At 38.5% G+C, this 12,489-nt stretch overlaps 1 protein-coding gene across 5 annotated transcripts in view; it reads left to right on the forward strand.

Annotated features, from left to right (window-relative positions):
* The window catches only part of ATP2B2 (ATPase plasma membrane Ca2+ transporting 2), a 277,471-nt gene extending 275,407 nt beyond the window's left edge, over positions 1–2,064 (forward strand). For 4 of the 5 annotated variants that reach the window (XM_054977415.1, XM_054977411.1, XM_054977412.1 and 1 more), the window contains one exon: positions 1,286–2,064. In XM_054977415.1, the coding sequence (XP_054833390.1) occupies positions 1,286–1,597 (312 nt within the window). In that variant the 3' untranslated portion in view covers positions 1,598–2,064. The remainder of the gene's footprint in view (positions 1–1,285) is intronic. The other variant, XM_054977413.1, reaches the window with a different exon arrangement.
* The last annotated feature ends 10,425 nt before the right edge of the window (positions 2,065–12,489 follow it).

Raw genomic sequence — 12,489 nt, forward strand, 5'->3', positions numbered from 1 at the left:
TTTGAGTCACGATACATTTCCCAAGAATTGACATATTTGCCATCCTTTTATTTCTCTCTGATTTTTTCCCTTCAATAAATTCTGTCTTTTCTCACTAGTAACACTTAAGAGAAACTTTTGCATTAGCAAAATAATACATCCAGGATGCTCTTCAACAATTTCAGTGTTGTAGCAATTATCTGCCCCTTCCTGACCCAGCAACACACTCTTCAGCTCCTGCACCTCATGGCAGGTCAAGTAAATTAGAGTTCTGTCATAGCATCTTATTGATGAGCTCCTATATCTGGCTTTTCCCTTGTTCTGTGGTTCAAAGATGAAAGAACCAAAAAAATGCAATATAATTAATTGGATATAATTCATGTACTGCAGATGAGGCATTTTAAAAGTTCACAGTTTTGAAACACAGAAAATTAGAGTTTTTGTTCTGTAACTCAATTATATGAAACCCTGTAATCACTATATTATTTTCTAATGTTATTTGTTTAATAAATAAAGTTTTACATTTTTTTTAAAAATGGCTAGAACCGTGGGTCTATACTCGAGTGTTTACCTCACATATGCATGAAGGAAAAACAAAAGTTTGATCAACAAATACATGTTCACATTATCCAGGCTTCCAAGTGTAGTTGTGTGCCAGTTAGCTGCATTTGTGATAGTTGTGAGTTTTTTCTGTAGAGCATGTTTTTGCTTAAGTATTTTGTTTGCTTGGCTTTTTGTGTGCTCTTGGCTGCTTCATTTAGATCCTGCTTTTTTAAAAAAATTGACATACTTTCTGTTCTTCCATTTGACTCCTATGTTTGTCTCTCACCAGTCCATCCAACTGTCTGTTTTGTGCTTTCTTGTTTGAGATGTGTGATGTTTTGTGTTTTTTTCCCTATACAAATAAGACTTTTAAAATAAAACATAATATGCTTTCTAACTTATTCACGGCAAAACTATCAACATGCATGGTTCTACATTTGCATTCAAATTAACATGGCTTGTCTTTTACTAGGATGTATCACATGAGTGGATGTTCGCTTTCTTTAACCAGTGCTTACCATCAGTTCTCTGATGGCTTTAAACTCATACAGTTTTAACATTGCAGTTGATTCAGGCACTCAAAATGCACAAAAAAGGGCCACTTGTTTATGCATTTAGCATCAGGAGACTATGGACTACAGCTGCCTGCTCTGCCGTAACCATACGCAACATTTTCTCACCCCCCCCCTGAAAATCACTATATGAGGGTTTGCAAAATCAGCTGCCACTGATCTCTCTTTTCTTTTCCCCCCCCTCTTCTCAGATCCGCGTCGTGAAGGCATTCCGTAGCTCTCTCTATGAAGGTTTAGAAAAACCAGAATCTAGAACCTCCATTCACAACTTTATGACTCATCCTGAATTTAGGATAGAAGATTCCCAGCCCCATATTCCTCTCATTGATGATACGGAACTAGAAGAAGACCCTGCACTCAAGCAAAACCCAAGTCCACCGTCCTCACTGAACAAGAACAACAGTGCTATCGACAGTGGAATAAACCTTACAACTGACACAAGTAAATCAGCTACCTCTTCTAGTCCAGGAAGCCCAATCCATAGCCTGGAGACATCACTTTAGCTGAAAATGACACTGCAAAATATTAATATAAATATTAATATATACATAGAACATATGTATAAACAATGCTGGCTGAGAAGCTGTTTGAACTCCTATTTGCTTTGAAAAAAAGGAAAGAAAACTAATTATTGATTACAGTGATTGGGGGAAAGAATGAATGGGTGATTTATATATTCCTTTCTTGTGCCCCTGCAGAAAACAAAACAAAATGAAAAGAGTAACAATGCCCTCCTGCATGAATGTACTGCCCATTTCCAGCTCTCCCTTCTTTTTATTCCTTAAACAGGAAATGCAAAGAACTTCTTTGAGGCTATTTATCCAATTCACTGGTCTGTGACGTTTTTTTTTTAATGCTTGTGTGGCATGGACTCAGTTGTATAGTTTAATTTAAACAACTTTTTGAAGTTGCAAAGCTTAACTTGCACAGTAGATTTGCACCAGTTGGACAGAGGACCCTAATAAGCATTTATGAGACTATATATAGAGATATATACATATAAATATATACATGATATATTATAACTATATATGTGTATATATCCTTATATATATAGTTATATATATAGTTATATATAAAGTTTCTTTGTTGGCATGTTGCCTTTTTCTGCTCAAATTGCTCTATTTTAACTTATTTATGTCCTAAAAATAAAGAATGTAATTTGTTTACAGACCTGTAGATACTATCTTTAACTATTTTTAGGATTAAGACAGCACTTCCTGCCGAGATAATATACAAATTGCTCAGTTCAATGAAAATTTCTGTAATATGGCACCCTGGATGTTTTATTACAACAGTGATCTGATTTTGCCTGTTAGGTTTTTTTAATGTAGATAATGCTAGCGAATAACAAAAGAAGCCAAAATATAACATACTGGATATAGCATTGTGATCCTATATAGAGGGCAACAAAACAGAATGGCTTCCTTTGTTTTAAATACAAATTTAAATGATCAGGTTTTTTGCTCTGTCTCTTTTTTAACGAATTGTTTGACCTTGTTTTGATGCAATATTCAACGACTAGGCCATTTCCTTATTTAAGTGTATTGCAATGGCTTCTTAAACATATTTTTTTTAAAAAATAAAGCTCAGTGGAGTTACTCAATATCAGTTCAAAAATAAGTTATATTTGGCTATGTATGAAGATCAAACAAGTGTTGGAAGTATTGTGTGCTGATTCTTTTCTAACAGAATTTAGTCATTTATTTCTTGCAATATATGGGCTGTTGGCATTTTGGATGAGAACCACTATAGTTTGTTGCTTTGACTTTTTTTTTAAAGAAAATATCATTTTCTGCACTATGTAGATCTGAATGAAACTTTATGAAGTGTATACTGAAATGTGCTTTGTGTGATTATTTTTAAACCAAGCTTGTTTTCCTGTAGTCACAAAATTATATATTAACAAATCCCCCTATTTTGTTTATCCCCTGATGTATTGTGCTTTTGATAAGGAAAGCCATTGCGAACATATGTAATATTGTTTTTAATTTTTCACGATGGTAACAGCCCTGGTAACTTAAAAGCATATTTTATTCTTATGTTAACCACTTGAATGCTAAGCACTTTGTGGATCACAGATTTTTCATAAATGACTTTTGTATTTAATACAAGGTTTGCTTCAAGACTTTTCAGCATACAATCTTTTCCATAAACTTGTACAGTGCAAAAGACATTTTGATTAGTATGATCAATTAAGCCAGAAAAGGCCCTTTAATACTCAAAAACTTCATTTGTTGTTATATTGTCTGCTGTTTTAAAGTTGGATACTAAAGTGGCACAACTCAGTAGTCAGAAGAACTATTCCAAGCCAGAAACTCTTACGACAAGATGAGATTCCTGGCCAAACCGCAGTTTGAAATGACTTATGTTCTGAGGGCGGCGCCATGACTATTCAGCTAAATAAAGCTCTAGCCACCTTGAATTGCCAGCTTCTGGACTTTTAAAAGAAGCATTAAGTGTCTTTTGGCTCTACATGGCTCATTCTGATGCAGACATCTGGCTGAAAAGCAAACCTTCACAGGCTTATGCAATCTTCTGCTCAACAAACAGTATACCTGTTTCTTAACTCTCCAAGCTGGCATGAAAACCCCACTCAGCTGACTTCAGCTCATTCTTAGAATCAAACTGATTGAAAGTTAGTAAGGGTCTACTTTGGGTATAAATCAGTGACAATGTTACACAGAAGTTATTCACTTCTATATTTTACTTGTTCTATATTTTACAGGTTCTATATTTTACTTGTGATACCACATTTCAGAAAAAAAAATTATAAAGCCTATACATGGGGGCAGCATGTAGCTATGGACTCAAGCAACTACAAAATTGTTGATACTGGAATCTTTCCTCCCTGAACATCTTAATATGGAAAGCTTGCCTTTTATTTCAGGCTTGTTTTTTGACAAATATTTTTCTTGGTTTTATTTCATTTTGTGTGTGTGGACATTATAATACAGTTTCTTAATGACCAGTAAGATACATTTTTCAAACTTGAAAAAACTGTTTAAAAGAAACAAACATTTCATCCTGTATATATATAGAAAAAGAAAATAATACACTAATTATGTTGCATAGGAAACATCGGCTTCTGTCAACAGAAACCGTACTTTATGTATATGATAAACAGACTATTTTTTAAGAAAGAAGCAATGACCTATAATGACCATTCAACTTCAGGCTGTTCATCACGATTCCTTTATTTATTGCTTGGCCTCTCTATGACAGAAAGAATGGATCAAAAAACCACAATGATCTATATGTTGAAATTCACTGCAGTTACATACCATGCTTGCTTTCTACGTGCTGTAACTAAAAGCATGAGATTTGTGAGAAACAATATAGCAGTACATTTGACATTCCATTCCATTAGGGTTATTATTCCTATATGTCCATTCTTCCGTTTTTATGAATTTTTTAAAAACTAGACAATAATTGTAAATAAAGAACTTACTGTTTGTTCATTTAATACTATGCAAAAGGTTATGCTTCCTATTGTTATTCCTACAGTGTGATGCTGGAATGTTTGTGGTTTCAAAAAAACAACACAGAGAAGTAAAATATGTGATGTAAATTATTTTATAGTTTGAAACAAAATGACACCATTTTACTCTTGCTGCTTGCTGTCTAATAGATATCTCCTGGCAGGAACACAAGTGGAAATTGAAAAAAATAATAAATTCACAAAGCAGCATGAACAATAAAAGCTTGAACAGAACATCCTTCATTATTTCCACTTTCAGTCAATATAACACAGTTTTTGCTATCTGCTATTATGTTTAATCAAAAACAGTGATAAATATTTTGGAGTGATCACACTGAAGGTTTAGGGTCAAGGGTCTGTTAAAAACTCTTTGCTGACTGATTGTATTACAGTGGTGGATCTCCGAGACAGACAAGGAGATGGTACTTGTGGGGAGGCTTGTGGGTTTCCTTGAGAATTTGGTTGACTGCAGATAAATGAATTTACCAAAAGGTAACTAACCATAGTAAGCATGTTTCTGCTGCGGGGAGGGGGAGGTCTTTGCTCTCATTCATCTGAGAGCACACAGATGACCAAAACAGCCTGGCCATCTTTACCACCTGACAAGGAGGATTTTACCACAACTCAAACACAATGAAATGTGTGATGAAATAGACATCTGTAAATAACCTTTGCTAAGTTATGGAAATAATTTTACCATATCTAATCACAAAAGTGTGGAAGTAGGAATACAGTAAAATTGTCCTTTCCACTTGGCAAGATGATACAGCAAATTAGCATTCATGTTCAACCTGCTAGACTGAATCAGTAGGCACAATAAAAGCCCTTTCTGAATGAGAACACTGTTGTCACTAATAAGAATTCAATGAATTTTCATTCATTTAACGCTGCCCCAGGAACTGTAATACTGATACGACCATTACCTCTCCATTTTGATTTGACCTTTTTGCGCTCAGCACATCATGAGTCATAGCAAATTTTGGATAATCCATGGACATATTATAAAGGCGTTATCATGAATATGCAGATTCAAATTCTCAACTGGTACTTACTTTTTTCACTGTTTGGCCTGTGAAAATATTATTATGGGGTTTTGAAATCATATATTAAAGTACAGTCCATGTGGGAAATGAGACATAATGGCTACGGACTTTAAGGTCGTATGTTTTTCAGGAATTCAAAGCCGCTTTAAAATCATAGTTTAAAAAATATATTTTGTTTTAAATTCTTGCTTTTGCAGAACTTTTTTGGTGATGCAATGTAGAATGAAAGCTGCTGAATATTTACATGGTGTGGTTTCATCCAATCAGTCCCTCCCAGCAATGGAAATTCATACAAAGTCATCTGCTCCAGTCTGTGAAGACTTTCAGAGAATTCTCCACAAATAGATTTCTGAAGATCCTCGCCATTTAGGTTTTGACAAGGACCTCATAGAGCAAATCCAGAAGGAAAGGAACCAACATACAATACTATTTAAGCTTGTTTTTAATACTTTGTCATTAATTTCTGTATTGGTTAATAAGAGGGTTATTGATCTCTATTGATGTTTTACACAGTGTGAAAGGCTTGAAGGAAGTTTGTGTTCAGCATACAAATGGAGAACATACGTTAACTTGACATACTGATATCTTTGGCTGTAATAATAATAAATTAATTTAAGTTAATGTAATCTCTACTTCAGGAGTTTAATATGTAGCAACTTTTCCCCATTTCAGTAATTAATTTTGTTAATTTTATAATGTATTTAGAAAATGTCTATGCTACCTCTCCAAAGAACCTAACTCATAGAATGATAGAATCATAGAGTTGGAAGGGGCCATACAGACCATCTAGTCCAAGCCCCTGCCCAGTGCAGGATCAGCCTAAAGCATCTCTAACAAATATTCATCCAGCCTCTTCTTGAAAACTGCCAGTGAGGGGGAGCTCACCACCTCCCTAGGCAGCTGATTCCACTTTTGAACTACTCTGACCGTGAAAAAGTTTTTCCTAATAACCAGCCGGTACCTTTGTGCATGTAATTTAAGTCCATTGCTTCGGGTCCTACCCTCTGCTGCCAACTGGAACAGCTCCTTGCTCTCCTCCAAATGACAGCCTTTCAAATATTTAAAGAGAGCAATCATGTCCCCCCTCAACCTCCTCTTCTCCAAACTAAACATTCCCAAGGCCCTCAGCCTTTCCTCGTAGGGCTCAGTCTCCAGACCCCTGATCATCCTCATTGCTCTCCTCTGCACCCTCTCGATTTTGTCCACATCCTTTTTGAAGTGAGGCCTCCAGAACTGCACACAATACTCCAGGCGTGGCCTGACCAAGGCAGTATAGAGAGGGGCTATGACCTCCTGCGATTTCGACGCTATGGCCGCTATGGCCCAAGATTGAATTAGCCTTTTTTGCCACCGCATCACACTGACTGCTATATTTAGTTTACAGTCCACTCTTACCCCAAGATCCCTTTCACATATACTACTGCCCAGAAGTGTATCCCCCCATCCAGTATTTGTGCTTCTCATTTTTGTGGCCCAGATGTAATACTGTGCACTTGTCTTTGTTGAATTGCATCCTATTCACAGCTGCCCACTTCTCCAGAGTATTCAAGTCTTGTTGAATTTTAATTCTATCTTCTTGGGTGTTTGCTACTCCTCCCAATTTGGTATCATCAGCAAATTTAATGAGCAGGCTTTCCACTCCTTCATCCAGATCATTGATAAAAATATGGAAAAGTACCGGGCCCAAACCCGAGCCCTGCGGCACCCCACTGGACACCTCCCTCCAATCTGATGAAATGCCGTTGACCACCACTCTTTGAGTGCGGTCCTCTAACCAGTCCCCTATCCACCGAACTGTCCTATAGTCCAGTCCACAGTCTTCCAGTTTGCCCATCAGAATGTCATGGGGGACCTTACCAAAAGCTTTACTGAAATCCAGATAAATCATGTCAACTGAGTTCCCCCGATCCAGTAAGCTGGTCACTCGATCAAAGAAGGAAACCAGGTTGGTCTGGCAAGATCTGTTAGGAACAAAACCATGCTGACTTCCCCGGATCACTGAGTGGTCCTTCAGATGCTTACAGATTGATCCCTTTAAAATCTGTTCTACTATCTTCCCAGCAACAGAAGTCAGACTGACTGGCCTGTAGTTTCCCGGGTCATCCTTCTTCCCTTTCTTAAAGATTGGGATAACATTAGCTCTTCTCCAATCTTGTGGCACATCCCCAGTCCTCCAGGAGGTCTTGAAGATGATGGACAGGGGTTCTACCTGAGATGGTTTACAAAATATGATAAAAACGTAAACCAGCATAAAATAGTTAAAAACCAAAAAAACTAACAACTGCCCAGCAACAACCATGCAGTACTGAAATTAGTCAGTTGCGTTCAAAGATTTTTTAATCTAAATTTCAAGCAACAGTAACTGCATTTAACTTGTTACTCTGTCATTTGGCAAAGTGTCTATGTGATTCAGATGGTATTTATTGTTTTAGCAATATAGTTTTTGTGAACTATTTTTGTTTATTTTCAAATTGCTAAATGTGAATGCTTTATTAAAAATGCAGTTGGTAAAAAAAGAAAATTTGATTTCTGATTTGCAAAAAGCAAATTATTGTACTTAAACCAAGTCTTGACTGCCTAATATATATCTATATTTATTCCAAGTGTAAATGTATTAAATATCTTTATTCTGAATTACTGAGCCTGATTCAGAGATACAAACAAGAAGATCCAGATATAAAACAAAGTCTGTTAAGGGATAACAATAGCATACTTTGTAAACTGCTTTGAGTGTTAAGTTGTCCTGAAGAGCAGTATATAAATCAAATGTTGTAGTTGTTGTTGTTAAACCCAATCCTGAACTGAAACCCTATAATGCATTTAAACCATATCCCAAATTTTCATAAACTGCTTATGATAAAATGTATTTGGGAAGCTGTTGGGAAGAGTAGGAAAATGCATCCCTATTGTTGTGTCCATGCCACACAGAGGACTATTTGCAGAATGTTTCCTACTAGTGTGAAGATACAAATTGTTTAGGTGCAGCTGATATAATTGTATTCTGAGGTGGAGCTTAGATGGACGGTATTCAATGTGACCTTAGCCTTCCTTTGTTGGAAGGTGCATTTTGTTCATTATAATTTTCTCCAGTGAAAGCTAATATCTGATTCAGTTCAGGGTTGGGAAAAATTTCTCCTCTCCATCACTAATTGCCCAAAGTTCTTACACCTCATTTCTGCTTTTCTCTTGTTTCAAGTCTCCTGTTTGCTCTGATCCTTCTTGGTTGCATGGAAGTTCAAGTTGATGAAGTATATTATTCATTTGTCTTTTGCAGTTTCTCACACCTTGGGCAGGTGGCAAGCGCAGGATCTTGGGACTTGGACACTGATCTTATGGCAGGTAATTAGGCTTAATAATGGTTATATGAAAGTGGGTCACTGGGGAGATACCACTGTGAAGGCTTGAGTGGCCTTAAAGAATTCTGGTTAAGAGTTTTTGTAGCCTCTCCATTTATTTATGTGGAGCTTTCTACACTGCCTTCCTGCTCTTGAATAACCACAGAATGTTGCGATTCTTGAATATCCTTGCTTTTCCAGACATGTTCTACACAGGCCAGATTCTGACATTTTACTCTGAAAAAGTAATTGCATAAAACTACTGCACACTCTAGTAGTGGGCCAGCACATGTGTGTTACCATTGTGAGAGGGGGGAGATATCATTAAATATCCCTGACAACCCTCATGATGGGGCAATATCCCTTCACTCACCAAGTGCAGGATATACCACCGTATAGCAGAGTCAACAGAAGAATCCAGTGTGAAGTAAAATCCTTTAAGAAGATAAATAGGAACTTCATTTAATAACTTTTACAGTAAAATAAAGGACAAACTGTGAGAGAAACATATTCATGGCTTATACACAGGAGAGAGGGGCAGTTACAGCGGCAGACATCTTAACTGACACAGAAAAGAATCTTCACTCCCTGCAGGGAGGGGCCAGTTCCATAGCAACAGATAAACAGACACTATACAGAAACTATACAAAGTATCAAGCCCCTTCTCCACCTGCAAGCACTCTTTACTCTTTCAATTCAAATTTGGCAATAGTGTCTTATTCCAACAATCTCTTTCTCACTGTGCCTCATTTGAATTGACCAAACTTAATTCATTATGTAGTGTTTCAAAGTTGTCTTTACTTAGAAGCTTTGTTAAGACATCAGCAATCATTTGTAGTGTTGGACAATACTCCATTTCAATAAACCCTTTCCGTCACAAGTCTTTTATTGCATGATATCTTATATCTATGTGTTTAGTTCATGCATTTATTTTCTCTGATTGCACTAATTTCAAACAACTCTGATTATCTTCCATAATTTTAATAGCCTCTGAATTTGGCACTCCCATATGTTCCAGAATCTAGCTAAGCCATTGTGCTTCTTTGCACGCCTCTGCTGCAGCAACATATTCTGCCTCAGTCATAGAATATACAGCCAGTGCAACCTGCTGGAGTAAACAATTTCAAAATTTTACAAATTTTTAACAACTTTATAAAGTGCAACAGTGCTCAATAATAAATAAAATCAATATCTACTATTCCATCAACAGGTATAAATATGTCTTATTAACAACATCCAACTGGTGGAAAAGACCACAATCTATAAAGTCAGCACAATTTCTTTACAAAAATACAAATTCCATTCTCGGGGCATGGAGGCCTCCCCCCCCTCTGACCCACCTGGAGGGCTGACTCTTTGAGCTGGACCAGAAGAAGCCCCCACCTCTGGGCAAGAGGAGAGCCCCCGAGCCCCTGCGGCAACAGGCCTCAGCAGGGTCACGGCCGGCGCTGGCAGATGCTCCCCTGGGATGGCGGAGCAGAGGGCGGCCACAGAAAATGCCCAGGAGCCCACCGCCACCGGTAGCAGAGCACTGGGGCCGCCGTGGACGGCCGGGGAGAGAGTACCGCAGCAAAGAGCACCAATGCCAGCCGACAAGCAGCGGGGCAGCACCGCAGATGGGCCAAGGAGTGAGGCCCACACTTGCCGGCAAGGACGCCAATCATGGGTGGGGCCAGCCAGTCCGGCACTACGCCCGGGCAGGGTGGAACCAGCGAAGGATCCTGAGTGCCGGGACTGGCCAGGGTGCCCTCCAACGGGCTGGGAGGGCTGCCCATCAAGGAAGGAGGGGTGAGGTGACCAGGGATAGGGGAGCACAAGAAGGAAGGCGGGGAGAAGCTGGAGGGCGGCCAGATAAAAGCAGGCACGTCAAAGGGCGCGGGGTGGGAAGAGATTGGGAAGAGAGCAGAGAGGGAAAGAGATAAGGACAGAGCAATTGAGACAGGGAAAGTGATAGAGACAGTTTGGACGGGGGACAGGGCGGTGGGGGAAAGGGGAGAGAGAGGGAACCAGGTGCAAGAGATACCCCTCCTCTCCTGAAAGGAGTGGCATCGGGAGGAGGGAGGAGAAGGCAGTATAACTCCTCCCTTCTAGCATTGGGTCAGCCAGGCAGGGAGCAGGGGGGATTAGGGAGGTAGGTAGCCCCCACCCCTCCTGGTGGGGAAGGCAGAGAGCGATAGGGCTGGGTGAGATTTAAACCCCCCTCCTGCCTCATTCTCCAGCCCTACTATTGCCCACCCCAGGCCCACTCATAGGGAGGTCAATCTGGTCACAGCGCCCCCTGCAGACCCTGACGCCCCTACAGGCAAGGCCCACATCCATACAATCATATATCATTCCAATGTAAAGAATGCAAACATGCATTCAGGCTAAGAACAGTCTCTGTTGAAATCCAAAGCCTGTAGAAGTTTGCGTTTCATGAAGCCACACCTACGGGTTTTGCCAGCATAGTTAGTCCAATCCTGTTTCGTCCATTCACTTCTTCATAGGCATTATTTATAGCAAGTAGTCCAATCAATAATACACCACCATGTTAGCACAAATTAAAAATTTGTAACAATTTTGGAATTGTTTACTCTGGGCAGGTTGCACTGGTTGTAGGCTCTATATTCCCAGAACAGCTCTTGTGTTTTTCGTTTCAGTCGTAGAATAAGCTACTGATTTTTCTTTCCGGCTAGCCCAACTTATGGCTCCATTTCCTAATAAAAATACAAAACCACTTGAAGACTTATGACCTGTTTTGTCTCCACCCAGTCTGCATCTGTATACCCTACTAACTTAGGATCTGTTGTCACTGTTAACTTTAGCTTAAGATCAATAGTGCCTTTCAAATACCTCACTAACCTTTTTAGTGCATTCCAGTCCCGATTAGTGGGTGAACTCACTTTCCTACACAGTATGCCCACTGCAGATGCAGTATCAGGTCTGCATGTATTAGCTAAAAATAACAATTTCCCTATAACCATTCTATACGATTCATTATCAGGGAAAGGTTCACTTTCATCCTTTTCTGAAATGAAATGAGTACACATTGGAGTTGTAACAACATTTGCTTCCTTTAAACCTATAAACTCTATCAAGTCAACAGTTTTCTGCTTTTGACTGAGAAGAAAACTATCATCTTCTCTTTCTACTTGCATACCCAAATAGTAAGATAAATTACCAAGTCTCTTAATTTCTATTTCCTTATTTAAACATTAAACAATTTTTGTACATTCTTGTTTGTTTTCACTACACAATATCACATCTACATAAATAAGTACATAAGTTACTTTTTCCATTTTGTTGTTTTGGCAAAAGACATGGATCAGCTTTACTTGGTATAAAACCCTGTTGTAAAAGCAATTTGTTTAATTTATCATTCCATGCTCTAGCGACCTGTTTTAAACCATATATTCCTTTCTGTAACTTACAAACTAGTCCTAGACCTATTTCAAACCTTTCTGGTTGTTGCATATACAGTTCTTCAATTTCTGCATTTAAGAAAGCTGACTTTATATCTAGTTGTTCTACATGAAGTTGTTTAAATGCAGCAACAC

Source organism: Eublepharis macularius, chromosome 4 (assembly GCF_028583425.1).
Source record: "Eublepharis macularius isolate TG4126 chromosome 4, MPM_Emac_v1.0, whole genome shotgun sequence".
Taxonomy (NCBI): domain Eukaryota; kingdom Metazoa; phylum Chordata; class Lepidosauria; order Squamata; family Eublepharidae; genus Eublepharis; species Eublepharis macularius.